Below are 22495 nucleotides of genomic sequence, written 5' to 3'. Positions count from 1 at the left end.
TAAGGTATATTACAAAAATGCCACCATGTAAATTCTAAATCTTGAGTTTTTTTATTTTCTTTGTTTATATGTCACCCATCTCACTCAGGAGTGACTCAATATAATATAATGAAAGATAATATAATCCCATACTGATGTGGGTAGTTTTACCCACTTCAGACAACAGCTGTTGAAGGAGAGGAGGAGGTTGATGTCACATTCTCATCTTTTTCCTATTTTGCGTTGGTGGCTTTCATTTTGTTCTTAAGGTGGTATGTGCAAGAATATTCCATGTCATGTCGGTAGGCAGAAATAACAGGAAAACCTCTTTGGAGTGTTATAATACAGAATTATTCAAGGGGATTCTTGTCTTTTGAATGCTTGGCTAGAACCGCATTGATTCCTCTAAGTCATTATCTGAGTTTCATGTCTGTGTTTCTTGCCTTGACCCATACACAGATTATTTCATGCATCCCTAGTCCTTATTACTGCATCAAACAATACTTTCAATCATCATTGGCTTATACTTGAATATTTTCTGTACATTTTTTAATGAAAATAAAAATAGAATCATGGCCTATTTTAATACCTGGGGGAATAATAAATTTATCCATTGAGATTATAGTTGAATAATTGGCCGCAAATTATAATTGAATAATTAGCTACACAAATTACATGCATAATCAATTTCAACAAATGTATTCCCTCACAACCAATCAAAAATGATTGGTTCATTGGGTGGTTACTTTTTTCCTCTAATGGCAAGAAATGAAGTTTTATAAAGCAAACATGTTTTGCAAAGGTGAAAATAATTCAAGATACTTTCTACAAGGAAGGTTGATAATTTGCATCCCTTCCAATTACACTCTGTTGTTTCCTTTGACTCTTGGGCAAATTTATCTTCAGTTATAATTTTCTCTTATTTAATGGGAAAGATGTCTCAATGAGGTATGAATTATCTAAATATTTAACTTGGACTCAAAATATTACAGTATGTTTGACAAATAATATACAGGTACCTTTTTTTTTCAGGCAGGCAAACATACAATAAATGTGCCTAAGCAAAAGAACAAAGAAAAAACAAGTGTTCATCATGATATTGGAAGACTTAACATATATTAATCCATAAGGTAATAGCTGTATGATATAATTATTATTCTGACCAACACAGATTTTTAGAAGATTTTGTTTGAAGGACAGGCTTTCTCAACTTTCTTGCTAAACAAAGGAACTGTCAGAAAAGAGATATGGGTATATTTTGAAAGGTCCTGCAGAGATTTAACTCACCAGTTTCAACTGTTGACTTTAAAAAATGAAATATTGCATAGCAAGGATTTATTTATTTCCCACCTTTTTAGCATTTTTATAAATAACTTAATGCAACAGACATACCTAATACTCCTTCCTGCCCCTATTTTTCCCACCACAATAATCCTCCCTATGTTGAGATTGGGCTGAAAGAGGGTGACTGGCTTATAGTCACTCAGCTGGCTTTTATGGCTAAGGTGGGACTTGAACTCATGTGCTCTCATGTTCTAGCCTGGTGCCTTAACCACTGCATCAAATTGGCTCTTTTTATAATTCCATAGTACGTAAAATATATATGTTGTAAAGCAAATAGCTCAGCATACCTGCAATGAGTGTTCTCTTGGCAATAGTAGCTCGCTATCTTTTTGGATATTCATTCATACAGATAGAACAAAAAACAAAACCATTCATACCTCAGTTGGCAAGGAACTGAGGGCTATGAGTGTTATATAAACCCATTATTGTAGGAGAAGGAGAGTGGCGTGTATTAAAGGGGGAATCTTTAAAAGAATTTGGGAAGACTCTGGGGAAAAGAAGCTTGGAAATGGGATTAACAGCTGGTAGCTTTCATTACATGCCAACAAAATTCTATGGCATAATACTGTACGACAGGTTCAAAATCTTGCATCTTGTAATTTATCTCTAGCCTTTCATAAATTATCAACATCTCCATGATTTTTTTTTTAATAAGCTGGCCTGTTTTTTTTCAATGTTTGCTGATAATATTTCTCACTGATTTATGAGCACTAAAGGCACATCTCAGTTAATAAATAATTTCAGAATCTGGAAACCTAGAAGATTGTGATCTAAAAAAGAGAACAAAAACCTGGAGTGTTAACCAAAAATAGTGTAAATTAAAACTACTGAGTTGAGGAAAGCACTTTTCTCCTCCCATAATGACCAAAATCATTCTACTATTTCTGCAAAGTGGCAGAGGCAAACACTTTTTAAATACATATTTAGATGACTCCATTATTTTTGCCACTGTAGCTCTGTCACTGATGGTAGCAAAAATGTCTTTATCTACATATCTGTGTCATATTACATTGTCTCTGTCATGCTCAGAAATGGGATTGAGTTAAAACAGATGAGATTTAATGCTTTATAGATATTTATCTCATTTTTTGTTATTTTCTTTCTTTTTTTAGTGATGGAAAACCAAACAGACGTAAGCAAATTCATTTTAACGGGCTTGACCATTCACTCCAATTTTCAGTATCTTGTCTTTACAATCTTCCTGCTTTTGTATCTGGCTACATTAATGTGGAATGGTGCTATTATAGTTATACTTTTAGCTGTACCACACCTTCACACCCCTATGTATTTTTTCCTTGGAAACCTTTCCTGCCTTGATATTTTCTTTTCAACAGTCACTGTACCAAATATGCTAGCTGGATTTCTTTCAGAGCTGCACACAATATCCTTCAAATGCTGCATGGTCCAGCTACACTTTTTCCATTTCTTGGGAAGCAGTGAAGTCATTCTCCTTGGAATCATGGCCTATGACCGTTATGTTGCAATATGTGATCCTCTGCGGTACACCCTCATCATGAGAAAAGAGGTTTGTCTCCTGATGGCAGCAGCTGCCTGGTCTGCTGGATTTTTCCATGCCTTGATGCATGCAGTGGTGACTGCTCACCTTCCCTTTTGTGGATCAAATCGTATTGAACATTTTTTCTGTGACATCAAGCCTTTGTTGAAACTGGCCTGTGGTAGCAAATACCTGAATCTTATGCTCCTCAGTATTGTGACCAGTTGTATTGTTATGGGTCCTTTTATTTTCATACTTCTCTCCTACCTCTATATTATTACTTTCCTTCTTGTAAAGGTTAAGTCCCGGAGTGGTTGGCAAAAAGCCTTCTCTACCTGTGGATCCCACCTAACTGTGGTGGCTTTACTTTATGTTCCTGTATTGTTTAATTATATGATTCCCACTGTGGGTAATTCATCAAAACAGGATATGATAATAACCCTTATATATAGTGCAATTACTCCAGTTTTAAACCCACTTATTTATACATTGAGAAATCAGGAGGTTAAGCTAACAATGAAGAAAGTATGGAGAAAAAGCAACCTCTTTTTGGTTAATGGAAATTTGCAGTTATGATGGTTCAGTATCACAAGTGGACCTTCTACCATTTCTCAAGCTAGAGTTTTTCAAATAAGCTCTTTTAGATATTTTGAACTTCCTAAAGTTTCCTAAGGAATATAAGATTCTCACAAGCCTCTTTTCCTAACCACTCTTAAATACATTAATTTACAGCTAAAGAGATATTTTCTGAGTGGCAGGATAAAAATTTCACTTGATGAGTTATTTTTTTCTGAGTTAAAAAAGGAATAAAGATTTTTTTGAAAAAAGACTTTAAAACATTTGTCAAAAAAGCTTAAAAAGTAGTCAGTGTAAGAAAATTTAAAATAAGCTTGACAATTCCATGCTCCATTAGGTCATCATTTCACAAATATTTCTTTACTTTAACAAAGAACCAGAATAAGTATGTGTGGGCAAAAAAGCAGTGGGAGCAAAAGGGACTTCTGACTGCCTGCTGGCTTCCCCATTGACTTTCTTTGTGGAAAGTTGACAGGTAGCATCAGAAATCTTCTGTGCTGTCCTACTTACACCCACCCACATTTTGAGAAGTTAGGAATCTTTATTGAAGATTCCAACTCTGAATTACTATTCCCAAGAAATTCCCTTCACTAACAAACAGAACACCTGCAATGAGTTTAAGGCAAGGCAAGTCCACTGTGTCAGGACAAGTCCACAAAACCAGAACAAATCCCCAAATCCAAGGCAAATCCACAAGACAAAGGGTAAGTCTAATAAGCAAAGCCAAATCCACAAAGTCAAAGTAAATCCATAGGTCATAAACAAGTCCAGAGTCCCTGAAACACAATGCAAAGCCTAAAACAAGAGTCACAAGCACAGGAGCACACATAGCCAGGAAACTGACACATTGTTCCCAGCATTGTTTCCCTCCTTCCATTTTGCTAAATAGCCAGCTCCTGGTGCAGGCCATTAAGAAGGGACGATGATGCCACCTCATAAGTAGTCAGACTGACATCCACCACTCCTGTCTTTTCTTTGCCCTATGTGCTCTCAGATCAGGTGGAGAAGGTAGTTCTTCTTCCTTATTGCTGACAGCTGTGTGCTCCTCCATCCAAAGCTTCAGGACTTTCCTGCTGCAGTTGTGCCTCAACCATCCTACTTTCAACTGGCTGCTCATCCAGTTGCCACTCCACCTTATTTGGATTCACAGTCCCAATCTTGGAGCCATTGGATCCCCTCCTAATATGCCTGGGATCAGCTCATCCTCCTTTGAATCAACATCAAGAGAGGCATCTGGGGAAGGGTCCTTCCTTCCTCCCTCCCTCCCTCTCTCCCATCTTCCTTCCCTCCCTTTCCTGCCAATTTCCTCGTTTATTTATTTATTTGAGAGAAGTTTGCAGGGAGAAATTCATTATTTTAATGATTGGAGAATATTATCTGGCAGGATCTAGGAGGAGGACTTTTTCTGCTGCTATACCTGCTCTATGAAACTTAATTCCCTCCAAGGTCAGGTGGCCACAACTCTGATGGTCTTTCAGAAGGATCTGAGGATCTGGTTTTGCTATCTGTCCTGGTAAATAGAGAATGGTGGGCAGCCCATAAAATGGCTATATTGTTCTTGAACTCCTGGTGACTACTGTTGATTAATTGTTTTTGAAGTTTGTATTATTTGTACGGCTGTTATATATTTTGGATACTGTTTATGTTTTGATTGTAACCACACAAAGTCATGAATATGAGATGGTTGGCTGTATAAATTGAATGAATGAATGAATGAATGAATGAATGAATGAATGAATGAATGAAAACTTTATGCCAGAAACTACTCTGTTTATAAAAGGGAATTAAATCACTCTTTTTTCACATGCAGTAATAGTGTCTGCAAGATATATACTGTAGGTCTGGCTTTCATTAGGAGTCAACAGCTTTCAGAAGTTAAAAAAAATCAACTGGATAGAAATCATTAAAAAACATGGAAATAATGCAGTAGCAAAGTAAATGATCAGAAGAGGAAATATCAAAAAATAGCAATTGGGCATTTATTAAAGTTCAAATTCAAGAGTAATTTATGTTTAACATTTCCTTCAGTTTGAGAAGGCAGAGAGTTTTTATTTTTTTTTTAATTTTTTTGGATCCATAATTTAAAGCAAACTGAATGACCTGAACTTCTCAGATCAACATAAGAGTTGGAACACAATAGGCTTTGATTGCTTCACTTCTCTCAATTTTACAACACAAATTGGTTTATTTTGAAGAATGTGGTATCTTGGTGATATAAACAGAAAAATAGATGTGGGTTATTTTATATCTGTTTTAAATCAAGGGAAATTAACTGAATATACATGATTAAAAACATTTAAAGCTACCAATGAATCTAAATAGTACCACCCCACTGTTTTTGTTAATTTTGTAATCCTCCTCCAAGCAGATTAATCCCACTGCACATTTTTCTCAGTTAAGTTTCATCTCAAACATCTTTAGTCCTCTCTGTAAATAGTACTAGGAAGCACAAGATGGGGAGAGATGGGGAGACATGTTGGACAGAACATCTAGACATACAATAGTTGCCACATATTGTGTTGCATCTGGCCCTGAGGTGATTTATTTTCAAACTGAATATGATGCCCATACTGATACCCAAGATATATTATGTAGTAACATGCATTGAGAGGGTGAATACTAAATAAGTAGAATATCTAAATTATTTGCCACACCCCTTGTTCTTAATGCTACTTTAAAGGTTAATTTCAGTCGTCACTGTATTATTATTATAACAGACTCTCCTATCTTTTTTTCTGTCTTCATATTCCAAAATATTGGGGGGAGGCAATGGGAGTATTTTTTTTCTACTGAAATTATAATTTAGTAATTGGATGCACAAATTATGTGCATGCTCAAAATAGACAAATATATCCCCATAAGAACAATCAAGAACTCTATTCCACAGATTATTCCTTTTTTCTCTAATGGCACGATATGTTTTATAAACGAATCACATTTTTGAAAACATGCAAATCATTCTGGGTGTGCTTTACAAGTAAGGCTGATTACTTGCATTCTTTCTAATTACACACAGCTGATTTTTTTTTTTTTTACTCTTGGATCATTTTATCTTCAGTGATCTTTCTTTATACCCTAGTAGGAAAGAGGTCTTATCAAGGTATGAACTGTTTATGTAGCAGATATTAGAGTTGAAATTCATTTTTTTCAGGGGATTTCTATTTGATACTTTCTTCACCTATTCCTTGGTAATATATAAGTATATATTTTCTGTGGTACATGATTAATCTATGTAGGGGAAAACAGGCTGGGATAAAATTATTATTCATGATATTATTCGAAATATAAATCCAGAGATCTATAGCTGCATGGTATCCCACACAGAAAATCTGAAAAGCCTGACTGAAGGATCAGCCTTCTCAGTTTTCCTAATAGATGAAGGTACTGCCAACAAAAAAATATGGAACACATATCTGGATATTTTCTAAAGTTAATAATGATTATGTGGAGAGATAATATACAAGTTTTCATTGTTGGTTTTTTTTTAAAAAAAAAATATTACATGCCAAATATATTTTATTTAATGGTAATCATTTCAATCACAAAATTGCTATTTACCATCCTAACCAATAACAGTAATCTACAATATAAAGATAGATATAGCAGAAAATATAGCATAGAACATTTGCAGTGAGCTGCTTTTAACCACTGTAAATTGCAGCTCTTGTGATATTGATCTATACATACTGATAGTTTTGTTGGTAAGGAATTGAAGCAGTGTTAGTTTAAGTTCTGATGGATATTGAATAGCAAAGTGTAAACTTTTAAAAAAAATCAGAAGAACTCTGGGAAGAAGAAGCTTGGAAACAAGAGATAACAGCTAGCAGATATATGTCTATGGAGATTCTCAGTCATCTGATCACGTTTCGCTCTTCATCCAAGAAGCTTCTTTAGCTCAGATTGGACAGGAAGCAAAATGTCTTCAAAGAAAAACAAGAAGGGCCAGTTGCCTCATGAAAAAGCATCTTTGGGATAGCTGGACGGTATGAAGATTCACCACCAAAATTCTAGGCCATAATCCTGCAGGACAGATTTAAAATTAAGAATGTGTATCTGATGAATCTTGTACAGTATGAACAGCCTAGACTGATAATAAAAAACCTATTTCCTTCCTCTCTTTTAAGAAAACAGTATTCAAATTTCCTCTATATCTTCAGATTCTTTTTCTCATTCTTACAGTTTTATCACTATAAGTGACCACTTGGCAGAACCAACAACAATAGTTTCCTAAGAGGTCACGTTTTGGGAAGTGATAACTTGTGGCATATAGCAACAGCTAAAAATGTTCCTTTCTTCTCCAAAGGCAGAAAGTATGAATGGGACATTGAACAAGCCATCTATACTGAACACCTGAAGGGACTTTTAAAATGACAGATAACACTAGAATTTGGTGACCTACTGTAGATCTTTATAATTAGGAAAATGGAAAGTAAACTCCAAGAATCTTAATTCAATAATCTTTTAGCAGATTGAAATTCAAAGGATAGGGGTCATTGTTATTTTTTAAGTCATTGTTTTACTATCAGAGTCAGTTTTACATTTTATAAACTTACCTCTGCCTGGATGGTTTTGCCACTGTGGCTATGTCACTGTGGCTCAATAAATAAAATATTGTCATTTATTGTCATTATTTATCCAAATCTCTATATCCCAATATCATCTTGCTGTCTTACTCAGAAGCTGGATTAAGTTTGGGTAGATACATATGTAGTGTACTTAGCTAAATATAATTTTTTAACATCTAATTTATCCTGCATAATCTTTTTTTTTTTACTTTTTAGTGATGGAGAATCAAACAGAAGTGAGTGAATTCATCTTAATGGGGCTGACAAATCTCTTCAAACTTTATAATGTACTTTTTATAATCTTCTTGCTATTATACCTGGCCACATTAGTGGGGAATGGTGCTATAATTGTTGTTATTTTAATTGAACCACACCTTCAAACTCCCATGTACTTTTTCCTTGGAAATCTTTCCTGCCTTGACATCTTCTATTCCACAGTTACTGTTCCAAAAATGCTAGCTGGATTTTTTTCACATCTGCACATTTCCTTCAAGGGCTGCATAGCCCAGCTGCATTTTTTCCACTTCTTGGGCAGCAGTGAAGTCATTCTCCTTGGAGTCATGGCCTATGATCGCTACATTGCAATATGTAAACCTTTGCATTACACTCTCATCATGAGAAAAGAGGTTTGTCTCCTGATGGCAGCAGCTGCCTGGTTCATTGGCTTTTTCCATGCCTTGATGCATGCAGTGGTAACTGCTCGTCTTCCCTTCTGTGGACCAAATCATATTGAACACTTTTTCTGTGATATCAAGCCTTTGTTGAAATTAGCCTGTGGTAGCACATACCTTAACCTCATGCTCCTTAGTACTGTGACCAGCTTTGTTGCTATGACCCCTTTTATCATCACAATAATTTCCTATCTCTACATTATCACTTTCCTTCTCTTCAAAATACAGTCCCAGAGTGCTCGGCAAAAGGCTTTCTCCACATGCGGATCCCACCTGACTGTGGTGGCTTTACTTTATGTTCCTGTGCTGTTTAATTACATGCTTCCCACTGTTGGTGCCCCATCACAACAGGAGATGACATTAACCCTCATATATAGTGCAGTTACTCCAGTTTTAAACCCACTTATCTATACATTAAGAAATCAGGAGGTTAAAAGGGCAATGAAAAAAATTGTTAGGAAAAAGATTTTCAGTTTCTCATGAAAACAAAAGCTGGAATGATATTGTCTCCATGATGGTTCAGTTTTACAAATAAAATTTTAAATTTGTCAAAACTGGCATTATTCCAATCCATTCAGTTAATTGATTGATATGATTATATAAATCCACCCATAGCTGTTTTGATATGCAATGGGCAGCAAATACATTTAATAAATAAATAGTCATCCCACCATTTTTAAAACATTTTATACCAGCAAAAATAATTGAGATGACATTGACATGACAATATGCTCTTTAGAAGAAAAAAATGAGTTAGTCTGAGCAGTGACTAACTGCTTTGTGGCTGAAGTTGATCATGATCCCAGTCCTATTTCTACAGATTGATCCTTAAACAATTCTCCATCTCTCCTAACCTCTCAATTCTCATTTATTTATTGGATGAAAATCATTTGAAGCCTGTTTGAATTACTTATGGTGGGAAAGTCTAATTTGTAAGTATCCTATTAATGTACAATATTACTTTGTTTTATAATACAGAATCAAATAGCATAACCATAAATGCTCCTTACTGGTCTCAATATGATTTACTCCCCCCCCCCAATTAAACAAAATGAAATGGTTAAATTACACTCCTTTGAAAAATTATTTCAGCTCATTTGAAAATCATGCTGATGAGCTATTAGAATGTCATCTATAAATTTGGTTGTGTAAAAGTATGTGTCAACTGGTTTCCCAGAAATATAATTATCTTGACATGTGTCCCAATTGAAAGGAGTATCTGGAATTTAGGATATAGCGTGACAACTGATTGTATAGAAAAAAAAATCTGCTCATGCTGCCGCATCCTGTACCAGCTGAAGCTTCCATATGCACTTCAAAGGTAGTCCTTATAGAATACATTTTAGTAGTCCATTCAGGAGATGATCGGGGCATGAATAACTGAGCAAAGTATCGTAATCCAGGAATGGGCACAACTGGAGGACAGCAGAAGTTTTGCAGAGATGCTCCTGGTTATGGCTTCCATCTGCTCCTCAGGCAGGAGTTATGAAGCCAGAAGGACCAGATTGTGCATCTGATCTGTTTGGGACAGTTCCACCCCATCCAGTACAGAAGATGGTTAAGTCCCAGATTAATAAGGCCTTAAAACCTCTAGCCATTCAGTCTTGCCAGGGTTTAAGTAAGTACCCTGTTATTCCCCATCAAGACTCCTACATTCTACATGACAGGACATTTATAGCACTGCTATGGCATTTCTAGGGGCTCAGAGATATAATTGAGTCTTGCTAATATATAGATGATACTTTATCCATAGTGATAGATGAGCAGTTTCATGTAGATGTTAAACAGATCAAGTAGAACCAGGATGAATGCACTACCCACATCCCATTTCTTCCAGAGATCATTTAAAAATATGAACAAGGCTGTTTCCTTCTGTGTCCAGGCATGAGATTTGACTGAAAGGCATCTAGATAATTCACTTCATCTAGGGTTCACTGAAGCTGCTGCATGACCACCTTCTCCACAACCTTCCTTAGAAAAGGGAGATTGGACACTGGATTAAAAATGTACATTATGGTAGGATTCTGTAATGCCTTCTTGAGGATGGGGATGAACCTATTTCTCCTTAAAAGGTGAAGAAAAACTGCCTCCCTCAAAAATGAATTAACAATTGCCAGAATTGTCCCATTCAGGGCAGCAAGCTAGCATGGTTTTAAGAGGAAGGTGGTGTGGTTTGCAATCAGGATGATCCCATCTACTTCCTGAGGCCCAGCAGATTCAAACCATTCCAATATAACAGAGTAGTAAGACTATGCCAAATATCTTCACCAGAACTTCACTAAACTGGTATCTAACTGGGAATGAATTTGGGCAGTTTTGTCCAACAGATGCTCTGAAAATTCCTCTTTCCAGCTCTGCACGTGAATCTCTGAGTTCCCCTTGTTCAAATGGGCTTGGGTCAAAAAAAGCCAGGCCAGAAGACAGCAATCTGCAGACACAATAAGGATATAGTTACTTTACCATTCCTACCATCACAGGCTGGGCATTAGTAGCTGCTCTCACCTATGCTTGGTTATGTTCATCCTTTATTGATCTCCAGTGATGCTCTGAACATCTTTTCTATCATTTCATCTCCCTCAGCAATTCTATAAACCATGGAAAACAATGGAATCCATAGCAAAAATAAAGTCATACAGGGACAGTCTGATCCAAGGCATTGTCACCCTCATAACAAAACCTTCTGGATCATACAGATCATTAGGAACAATCTCCAGCTCTCTCTGGAATCTTTCCAGCTCATTCAGTCATCAGGGTAGGACCAATCAAATTGATCTCATATCTATGTGACTTGAGCTGGATCACATGGTTCCCAGGGCATGAACTCACCAGTGCAAGTGAGTCACAAACAGCTCCCTCAGATCCAGATCATTTGGTCACTGCTTTGACAAAAAAATCAAATCAGGTGCGTGACCATCATCCCATGTCTCCTGAGCTATTATAGACTCCATTACCAGGAAAGATAGGTTGAAATCCCCCAGGATCATAAGCCTGGGAATTCCACTACCAACCCTGAAATGGAATCAAGGACCTCAGACAGGAAGGTTGCCATTCAACAAAGAGGCTGGTGCCATGGAATTCAACTTAAGGAATGTTGCCAGTTGACTAGATCCTAAGGCTGTTAGTTGCAGAAAAGCTGATTCCTAGAATGTTTCTGGATGGCAGGATAAATTAGGATGCCCACTTTGAACTGTATTTGATATCTGTATTTGATATCAAATTCTCCATTGCCTGGAAAACTGCCTGTTGTGTTAAGGATATGTATGATTATTTTTTAACATGATCTTCATACATTGTGAATTTTCATTCATCTCTCATCTTTAATACTACTTAAAATGTTAATTTCAATCCTCACCTTGTTATATATTAAAACATATTCTCCTACATTTATTATTAAACATACAAAAAATAATGCCTCTATTCTAATGCCTTGGGAAACAATTTTATTCATTAATGTTAATTAGTTACTCTCATCCAATACCTTTATCCCTATATGGACAATCAAGACCTACTGGTTCATGAATTGTATATTTTTCCCTAGTGGTAAGAAATTATGCTTTATAAGACAAATGCATATTGAAAAAGTAAAAATCATTCAAGATGCATTTTGCAAGAGAAATTGATTACTTGTATCCCTTCTTGTATATTGTTAATGTTTTTGGCTCTTGGGCCATTTTATCTTCAGTTACCATTTCCTCACAGTGAGAGCCAGTTGGTGTAGTGTTTAAGGCATCAGGCTAGAAACCAGGAGACCAGGGACTAGTTCTAGTCCTACCTTAAGTACAAAAACAGCTGGGTGACCTTGGACCAGTCACTTTCTTTCTTTCCTGGAAAGGAGGCAATGGCCAATCACTTCTAAAAAACCTCTCCAAGAAAACTTTAGGGACATGTCCAGTCAATATCTGAGAACTGGACATAACTGAACAGAAGTAAAACAACAACAACAACCAATTCCTCATATTTAGTTTCAGAATCTACTGTTGCTCCATTTTGCTTTTCATGCTATAGATGCTTCTTCCCTGACATTTTAAGAAACAACCAAAGAGGCTGGATATGGATGCATAATTTTATTTTTCTTTAATATATGTGAATATTGGTATTATCTGCAGTGTAGTAAAGCCTATCACCACTAATTAAACACATATTAAAGGTGAGTTAGCTTACCATGAAAATAGTAAAATTCTCATACTCTATGTAATAGTGGACATATTGCAATATTCAGATTAAAACAAATATTAATGAATAGCTTTCTTTGTGTCCTGCACCTCTTTGAATTTTCTACTTCCTTTTTAAAATAAATATTTTAGTGGAAAAGAGGTCTGATCCAGGTTTGAACTTCCTAAATATTTAACAGATGTAGACCTTAGAATTGACATTTTATTTAGGGGATTTGTTGTTGTTGTTGTTGCTGCTGCTGCTGCTGCTGTTGTTTCTTTTCATGGCAATGTACAAATATTGCAATATGCAAATATGACCTATAAGGCAGGTAATCATTTAATAAATCTGAGTTAGAAACAGGACAAAAGTAGAATACTTACCATTATGATACAACAATACTTTAGACACATTAATCCTGTGAGTAGTATTTATATTATGTATTCACTGCTTGATCCAAATAAGGATTTTTTGAGATTCTAATAGAAAAATAATCCGTCATAGGTTTTCTGCTAGATGAAGGCATTTTCAGAAAGCAAAGATTCATTCATTATCTATGATCAATATTTAAAAGCGGATGAGATAAAAACAAATACAATATAAAACAATGTAATAAAGTAGTGATAACATAAATGTTTTACAGAAAAGCCTGAAGCAATTACCAACATAACAGAGGGGTTACACGTCTGCAAGCCATGACTATACTAAAAATTTAGCCAATTTGGTAATAGTTGAAAGTTGTTTCTCTAAGACTGTAATGAGATTTGAGTTGAAAGAAGAAGAACCATGGTAACACCTTAAATTGCTGTTCTATTTTATATTTTTTGAACAAATATATATATAAATTGAATATAGATATTAAATATATTGTATACTTATTAAAAATCTATATTTAGCTCTAACATAGATTGGATCCATTGTTTAGGAATATTTCATAAAGAATGGAATCATATGCCTTATCTATGCTGCTTGATAATTTATTAAACAATTTGGGTATGCCACTGCCTCTGCTTTCGTAGTCTACAAAGAAAAGAATAGGAACATGGAGATGAGCAGGGAATGGAGAGTAAAATTCTGGTTTAGCAAAAATTTCAAACATGTTGTTAATTTATAAATGAAACAATAATGGGAGTACACTTTAATCCTGTTTTGCACACTTTATTAATTATCCCAAATGTTCACTAGCCAGTCACATTATCATTATTTTCTTTGATTTTTTTCTTCTTTTACCTGTATCTTGTAAAGATCTCATTTACTTTGTGATTTTCTCTTTCCTTTTTAGTGATGGAGAACCAAACAGAGGTGAGTGAATTCCTCCTAACAGAGTTGATTAACTTCTTTAAACTTCAAAATCTTCTATTTACAATCTTCCTGCTGTTGTACCTGGCCATATTGGTGGGAAATGGTATGATTATTATTTTAATCTTAACAGAACCACATCTCCACACTCCCATGTACTTTTTCCTTGGAAATCTTTCCTGCCTTGACATTTTCTTCTCTACAGTTACCATACCAAAGATGCTAGCAGGATTTCTAACAGAGCTGCACACAATTTCTTTCAAGGGCTGCATGATACAGCTGCATTTTTTCCACTTCTTGGGAAGTAGTGAAGGTATTCTCCTTGGAATCATGGCCTATGACCGCTATGTTGCAATATGCAATCCTTTGCGTTACGCACTCATCATGAGGAAAGAGGTTTGTGTGTTAATGGCAGCAGCTGCCTGGTGTGTTGGATTTTTCCATGCCTTGATGCACACAGTGATGACTTCTCGCCTTCCCTTCTGTGGATCAAATCATATTGAACACTTTTTGTGTGACATCAAGCCTTTGCTGAAACTGGCCTGCAGTAGCACATATCTCAACCTCATGCTCCTGAATATTGTAACCAGTTGTATTGTGATGAGCTCTTTTGTGTTCATAGTTCTCTCCTACCTTTACATTATTACTTTTCTGCTTTTCAAAGTACAATCCCAGAGTGGTTGGCAAAAAGCCTTCTCCACTTGTGGGTCACACTTAATTGTGGTGGCTTTACTTTATGTTCCTGTGTTGTTTAATTACATACTTCCCAGTGTGGGTACCTCATCAGAACAGGACATGATGGTAACCCTCATATATAGTGCAATTACCCCAGTGTTAAACCCACTTATTTATACACTGAGAAATCAGGAAGTTAAAAGAGCAATGAAAAAGATTATAGACAAAAAAAAAGTAACTTTCTGGTGAATTTAAATGCTGGAAAGATATTGCATCCATTATACTTTTCATTCAGAAGTAGAAGTCTTCTTCCGAATTACTTTCCCTATCTACTTGAATGAAATCTGCAATTTTGCTTTAAAGAAAATTAAGTGTCAATGCTTGTTATGAAATGGTTTCATAAGAACAACCTTTACATTTGTTCTAGATTCAGAAAAATGATGTTAGCTTCTAGATCTTAAACTTCTGGATTGGAGGCTAACCTTATGAAACACTGAATTTGTAGCTTTTTTTGTTTTGCACAAAAATGGTCATGGAAACTGATTTGAAAAAATATTGCTTGGGGGAAAATCTGAGATTGTCATTTGAGATGAGATTGTCATTCCTTTATGTTCTCTCTTTAAATATAAAGTCTAAACAATATTTTTATATGATTTTCTTTTTCACCTATTCCAAATCTGATTTGGAAACTTATTTTTCAAACTTTGTTTTAAACGTTTTGTGCTGTTTAATTACATGCCTCCCACTGTGAGTACACCATCATAAAGGTAGATGATATTAACTCTCATATATAGTGTCATTACCCCAGCTTTGAACCCACTTATTTGTACATGAGAAATCAGGAAATTTATTTCTTTACCACCTAGGAACACCTGTAATTGCAGTCTTCCATTCACCATGTTGAATGAGATTTTAATAGAACTCTTCTATCTTAAATTACAAATGGTGGATAAGACTGCTATATAAAAGAACTCTAATAAAGATAGAGTTTAGATATAATTAAAATCCATGCAGGGGAGCCATCTTTGCTCTTTACTGATTTCAAAAATGCATTATACTTAATTAACTTTTAGGTGATTAGCCTCTTTTAAAATATTCCTCTGATTGTTTTGCATTTCCTGACAATGAGCTACTTGAATAAAATCTCTGCTTTAAGTGCATTAAGCATTTATGCTTTTTATATATTTTTTTAAACCTAAAATACACTTGATAAGTTACCTAGACATTTCCCTTGACTTCAGAAAAGAGAGGATAGCTTTGAGTTCCAAGCACCTGGTTATTTGTCTGTTGGTTATTTGTTGATTATTTTGGGGAAATGGCTGGGGGTGGGTAGTAATGAAGTTGATTTCAAAAATTCCAAAAGGGAGAAGAGGGAATCTACAATAATATTTTCTATTCTCCATTTCAAAAAAATATAGCTTCACTTATATTTTGAAGTTCTTTGCTAATGCAACCATTCTAATCTAAAGCAGAAACTTTATTTTTCTGTCTTTCAATTGAATTTTCATATGTCTAAATATGCCTCTCTCCTGCTTGCTTGGAAACCAGCTTTCAGATCAGAGGGTGGGAAAGAGAAACACTGTCTAATAAAGAAGCATTAATATTTTGTAGTATTAGTGGGCTAATAATGCTCAGCTATGCTGTCCAGGCAGACAGTAATAAGACTGATGACAGGTCTTCAAGGTAGATCAGGTCAGGAAACTGACCTGAAACATTATTTTATTGATATGGGCTATAGTGACTATCTCATCTTATAATAATAATAATATTAATAAAGTTGGAAGGGACCTTGGAGGTCATCTAGTCCAACCCCCTTCTCAAGCAGGAAACCCTATACCATTTCAGACAAATGGCTGTCCAGTCTCTTCTTAAAAACTTCCAGTCTTGGAGCATTCACCACTTCTGGAGGCAGGTTGTTCCACTGGTTAATTGTTCTAACTGTCAGGAAGTTTCTCCTTAATTCTAGGTTGCTTCTCTCCTTGATTAGTTTCCATCTGTTGCTTTTTGTCCTGCCTTTAGGTGCCTTGGAAAATAGTTTGACTCCCTCTTCTTTGTGGCAGCCCCTGAGATATTGGAATACTGCTATCATGTCCCCCCTTTTCCTTCTCTTCGTTAAACTAGACATACCCAATTCCATCACCCTTTCCTTATATGCTTTAGCCTCCAGTCCCCTAATCATCTTTGTTGCTCTTCTTTGTACTCTTTCTTTCTCTTTTCTTTCCTCTTATGGCAAAGAAAGTGAGGAAACTGTAGATTTTGCTCTTCAGTGTAGAAAGATCAGGGAAAGAGACAACAAAATATTGATATAATGGCAAATCTTGTGTACATACCTTTATCCACCTTGAACTTTATTCTCCACAACATAAAGGTAAACATCTAAATTAATTCTTAAGGTACATCTAAGATTGTACATCTCCTTGGAGTCAGATGATCCATTCAATTTTCTTAAAAGTATTGTGAAATGGGTGGGATAAAAATGACTGTTTCAAAGACTTTCAGTAAACTTCCATGTTTCAGAGTCTATAGATCAGTAGTTCTCAACCTGTGGGTCGGGACCCCATTTGGGGTCAATCGACCATTTCACGGGGGTCGCCAAGCAAGGCTGTCCGCCATTTTTTTTTTGTCCGCCATTTGTTTTGTCCGCCATTTTTTTCCCCTTTTCCGGCGGGTGCCTTACCTCCCTTGGGCTGGGCCAGCTGGTGGTCAGCCTGCTCCATCTCTGCCGCTTGCCAGCTACACCTCAGCCGGCGCAGGGGGCGGAACCATGCATGCGCGGCACTCCCGGGCAGGGAAAGTCCTTGACTTACGACCGGTTGGGTAGTCCTCGACTTACGACCGGTTTAGTCCTCGACTTACGACCGGTTTAGTCCTCGAGAACCACTGCTATAGATGCTTCTTCCCTGACATCTTAAGAAACAACCAAAGAGGCTGAATATAGATGCATATTTTTATTTTTCTTTAAAATATGTGAATATTTGTATTATCTGCAGTGTAGTGAAGCCTATCACCATTAGTTAAACACATATTAAAGGTAAGTCAGCTTGCCATGAAAATAGTAACATTTTCATACCCTATGTAATAGTGGACATATTACAATATTTAGATTAAAACAAATATTGATGAATAGCTTTCTTTGTGTCCTGCACCTCTTTGAATTTTCTACTGCATTTTTAAAATAAATATTTCTGTGAGATTTTCATTAAACATGTGAATTTTTTTAAAATAATTGATATATATTAACAGAACAGACATTATTAAATGCAGATAAAGTTGGCAAGTTTTAAAAATACAATTGTCCACCATGGCAGCTGATTTTCAAATCATTTCCAAGGCATTTCAACCCCATTGCAAGTTTTTTCTACTTTGCTTTTAGGATTCTTGACTATAGAAAATTTAGTTATGGCCTTGAGAAAGAGGAAAGAGAAGAGAAATGGTCATTCAGCCCTGGAGAAGTCAAAGCAAAAGAGGGAGATATTAGAACACTCCTTTTGACTTCATTATCCTTAAAAAAGGTAGTGAAGATTTTGGACCTTCCAGATTCAATGAATACATCCTAAAACAATGAAATAACATTATTGAAATTCCTGCTTATGATCTGGCCTACCAAGAAAGGCTAACATTGAATTTCAAGCATTTCTGAGGTTACTCATGATCTGTGGTGGTAATGGGACTCATCGTATATGGCTCTTCATACAAAATGTCCAGAAAAACAAAGGGCTGCAAGATTCATTTGATTTAGAGGTTGAAAGGGGAAACTGCCCAAAAACTGAACTCCTGTCCTCCTCCATCACCACCACTTTTATTTTTCTTTGAGATATCCATTAAACTCTCTTCTTCAATTTTGCAGGCTGGGCTGAGGAATTACACAGCATATCCTGTAACAAATACTGAGTATATTCTCAATTAGTATGGTTCACAGATTATTATAGTTATCTCTAATCCTTAATATTACTCATGATTTTAATCCTCACAAGGTATAAACTGCAGCAGAATCTTTGATTATTTTGATTATTAACACAAAACCTATTTGTGATTCTATTTCAATTCTTTGGGGGAAAATATCTTTGCTATTAAACACATAGATAAATTGTCTTAATTGGTTGATCAAATAGTTTACATTCTCAGACTCAGAAAATGTATTCCCACAGGCATACACTGTTTCATGGATTGTTCTATTTGTCCCCAAAGGCAGGTAATAATGCTCTGTAAGCCAAGAAATGTACACACACACACACACACACACATATATATATATATATTCTACTAGGATAGCATATTTTTGCATTCTCTCAAAATGCATGGTTTACCTCTTGATTTTAAATGATCCTTATCTTAAATTATTGATCTTAATTGAGGAAAGGTGTTATCAAGGTATGAATCATATGAATATTAAGAAATAGATATCACGTAGGGTCATGTTATATACAGATTTATTCAGAACATTCAATATTATGTTCTGTCTTTGAAATCATAGTTAGTTCTTTAGTATCTTACAATATCTTTAAATAAAATATGTTTAAACAAATGATAAATGATAAACAGCAACAGAAGGGAGGAGAAATATAAATATTGTAAGTTATTTCTGCAGTTGTCAAGATCACAGCATATTATTTCATCCTCTGGGAGGTTCACAGTTACATTTTATGTTTAACTGTGATTTTCAAGTATTAACATGTTAAAAGTAGTTATTTTTTAATTATAAGTCAAAAAGTAAAAGTTCTTGTCCATCTAACCACTTCTACCTGTTTCATTTAGACTGGGATATACTGAGCTTTTGACACATCTAATGCCCAAATAAACAAACAATTATACTGTGTGGTCTGCTTGTAGTAAAACAATAATTGAGCCCACAATAAATTGTATAAAAAATGCTCATTATCCTTTCAGCCTATTTCATTATTTAAAAACTTTGAATTCCCTCTTGGTGGTTATGTTTCCTTCTCAGATGTGTGAAATAATACCATAGCAACTGGTTAACACTGGACCAGTAAGAAACACATTGCCACAGTTACATTTAATCTTTCAACTACTGTTGATGGACAGAATAATAATCTGAAGCTATAACTGCTGCCATTATTTCTAAAGGCCAAGAAGAGGACAAAAATGAGCTCTAAAATATTCTAGCTCAGCAAGTAAAATATCTACACACAAGAATGGGAATATGTTGTGCTTTGATAATGCAAGAGGGAAGCTAAATAAAATCAACTGACTATCTTCCTTGGATATAAAAATACGTCCCAACACTTGACATCAAATGAAATGTATTTCCCTACATTTGATATCTAGAATAGTGGAAGTTTGAAGAGATTGAAAATGATGGCTCCTGAATTTGATACACATTTAGACCTTTTATGACTTATGGCATTAAAATCAAGAGGGAAATCTTCATCAGAAATGACCACCAACATTATGCTATCACTGGATGGTCAGATCCATTCTTGCTAACACATTTTAAAGAAGATTTTATATACAAATAGTAGCCAAGATATACTGTATTATAATCTGTCCGGGTCAACCTTGCCAGGAAATGGAGCCCTTCACAAGTTCAAGATCCTAGGACTGGACACATAGTCAGATTTTCAAGGACTTCCAAAAGGCCAACAAGTTCAGGACCATCCTGATCTTAGGAGGGAGGATGTTCCAGAGAGCATGCATCAGGGCAGAAAAGGTATGACTCCTGTTTCCCACCAGTCATTCCTTGGGTGATGGGACATGGTACGTGGCCATCCTGCTGGACCAGATTAAATGGTTAGAAATATCTAAAATAGGACATTTGCCATTTTACATTTCTTACTGTTTTTGAATTAATAAAAATATAGTCTTGATTTATTCAAACAGCTACATTGTTTTTTTTATTTCTACTGTGTCCAGAAATTTTAGGCAGAAAATTAATATCTGTTCTTTGTTACTAATGTGTACCTTATTAGTCAAATTCAATTAGATTTTCCTTATCACAATTTCACCTTTTTTGACTTTTTACCTTCAATATCACACAGAGACTTTTCTAACTGTAAATGATTATCTCTCTCCTATTTTATCACTCTCTGCTTCTTCTTCTTTTTTAGCAATGGAGAACCAAACAGAGGTGGGTGAATTCATCTTGTTGGGCCTGAAAAAAGATTTGGAGTTTCAATATACAATGTTTTCATTTTTTCTGCTGTTGTATATGGCCACATTAGTGGGGAATGGAGCTATTGTCTTTGTAGTCTTATCTGAACCCCATCTTCATACACCCATGTACTTTTTCCTTGGAAATCTTTCCTACCTCGACATTTTCTATTCCACAGTAACTGTTCCAAAGATGCTGCAAGGATTTCTAATAGAACTACAAACCATCTCCTTCAATGGTTGCATGGTCCAGCTCTTTTTTTTCTATGTCTTGGGCAGTAGCGAAGGCACCCTCCTCGGACTTATGGCCTATGATCGGTATGTTGCAATATGCAACCCCTTGCGCTATACTATCATCATGAGAAAAATGGTCTGTGTCTTAATGGCAATAGCTGCCTGGTCTATTGGCTTTTTCCATGCCTTGATGCATGTATTAGTAACTGCTCACCTTTCCTTCTGTGGACAAAATCTAATTGAACACTTTGTCTGTGACATCAAGCCTTTGTTGAAACTGGCCTGTGGCAATACACACCTGAATCTCATGCTTCTCAATATTGTGACCAGCTGTGTTGCTATGGGCCCTTTTATCTTCATACTTTTCTCTTACCTGTACATCATTACTTTCCTTCTCTTTAAAATGCAGTCCCAGCGTGGTTGGCAAAAAGCCTTTTCTACCTGTGGATCCCACTTAACTGTGGTATCTTTACTCTATATTCCTGTATTATTTAATTACATGCTTCCCACTGTGGGTAACTCCTCTGAACGAGATGTAATAATAACTCTTATATATAGTGCAGTTACTCCAGTTTTGAACCCACTTATCTATACATTGAGGAATGAGGAGGTTAAAAAGGCAATGAAAAAGATGTTGGTAGCAAGATTTTCATTTATTGATGAACGAAAATGCTGAAAATATATTTCACAATAGTTCGTGTAGCAATTACATTTGACATTTAGGTGGTCTTTAGTCTTCTTCATTTTATTTTAATCACCAGATATATTGAAATGCCATCTTTTAACTTTTAATGATTCTCATTATTCCTATGAAAATAATTTTTGAGGTAGTGATTTGAGGTACTCATTAAAGGCCTCTGAATGAGCCATCCTGACTGAAGGTGGACTTGAAATGGGTCTCTCTGGTCCTAGTCTGATATGTTCACCACTCTCATGCACAGATTTAACTACTAACATTTGACATCATTTGTTAGATAATAAGGATGGGATTTTTAGTTTGACTCTCCTGTTTGAATTATTAATGGTAAATAAGATTGTTTTACAGATTAAACCATAATCTCCAGTAATATAATAAAAATGTAAGCAGTGGAATCACAATTATTAGTTGCTGATCTCAACATTATCTTTGGGGAAATATATGCAAAAGACATGTCTAAAACAATATCTCTTGAAATATATCTTTCTTTTCAGAGCCAATTGGGTGTAATAATTAAGCCCCTATGCTGGAAAGCAGGAGATGATGAGTTCTAGTCCTGCCTTAGCCAGGAAAGACAGTTGGGTGACCTTGGGCCTAACTCACCTCAAAGGTTTTGGTTGTGGGGAAAATAGGAAGAGGGAGATATCTTGAAAATGTTCACTGTCTTGAGTTATTAGTAAAAATAATAAAGTCAGAATAC

At 35.5% G+C, this 22495-nt stretch overlaps 4 protein-coding genes across 4 annotated transcripts; all 4 read left to right on the top strand.

Moving 5' to 3' along the window:
• Positions 1–2437: 2437 nt before the first annotated feature.
• LOC107287583 (olfactory receptor 12D3-like) lies at positions 2438–3394 on the top strand. The gene has a single exon (XM_015816105.1). The coding sequence runs from the start codon at positions 2438–2440 to the stop codon at positions 3392–3394; it is 957 nt and encodes a 318-aa protein (XP_015671591.1).
• Positions 3395–8177: 4783 nt separating this feature from the next.
• Positions 8178–9113, top strand: LOC107287581 (olfactory receptor 12D2-like). Its single transcript, XM_015816104.1, has one exon. It carries the CDS (start codon positions 8178–8180, stop codon positions 9111–9113), a length of 936 nt encoding a protein of 311 aa, XP_015671590.1.
• A 4953-nt stretch (positions 9114–14066) lies between these two features.
• Positions 14067–15005, top strand: LOC107287580 (olfactory receptor 12D3-like). Its single transcript, XM_015816103.1, has one exon. It carries the CDS (start codon positions 14067–14069, stop codon positions 15003–15005), a length of 939 nt encoding a protein of 312 aa, XP_015671589.1.
• Positions 15006–20823: 5818 nt separating this feature from the next.
• Positions 20824–21774, top strand: LOC107287579 (olfactory receptor 12D2-like). The gene has a single exon (XM_015816102.1). The coding sequence runs from the start codon at positions 20824–20826 to the stop codon at positions 21772–21774; it is 951 nt and encodes a 316-aa protein (XP_015671588.1).
• Positions 21775–22495: the final 721 nt, after the last annotated feature.

Source organism: Protobothrops mucrosquamatus, unplaced genomic scaffold (assembly GCF_001527695.2).
Source record: "Protobothrops mucrosquamatus isolate PMUCROS unplaced genomic scaffold, P.Mucros_1.0 scaffold400, whole genome shotgun sequence".
Classification (NCBI taxonomy): Eukaryota; Metazoa; Chordata; class Lepidosauria; order Squamata; family Viperidae; genus Protobothrops; species Protobothrops mucrosquamatus.
The sequence above is the reverse complement of the archived record's forward strand: the minus strand, read 5'-3'. Positions and strand labels throughout refer to the sequence as shown.

What these genes read in the sequence shown, in the direction of transcription:
- LOC107287583 (XM_015816105.1), top strand. Translation starts at nt 2,438, where the DNA reads ATGGAAAACCAAACAGACGTAAGCAAATTCATTTTAACGGGCTTGACC.
- LOC107287581 (XM_015816104.1), top strand. Translation starts at nt 8,178, where the DNA reads ATGGAGAATCAAACAGAAGTGAGTGAATTCATCTTAATGGGGCTGACA.
- LOC107287580 (XM_015816103.1), top strand. Translation starts at nt 14,067, where the DNA reads ATGGAGAACCAAACAGAGGTGAGTGAATTCCTCCTAACAGAGTTGATT.
- LOC107287579 (XM_015816102.1), top strand. Translation starts at nt 20,824, where the DNA reads ATGGAGAACCAAACAGAGGTGGGTGAATTCATCTTGTTGGGCCTGAAA.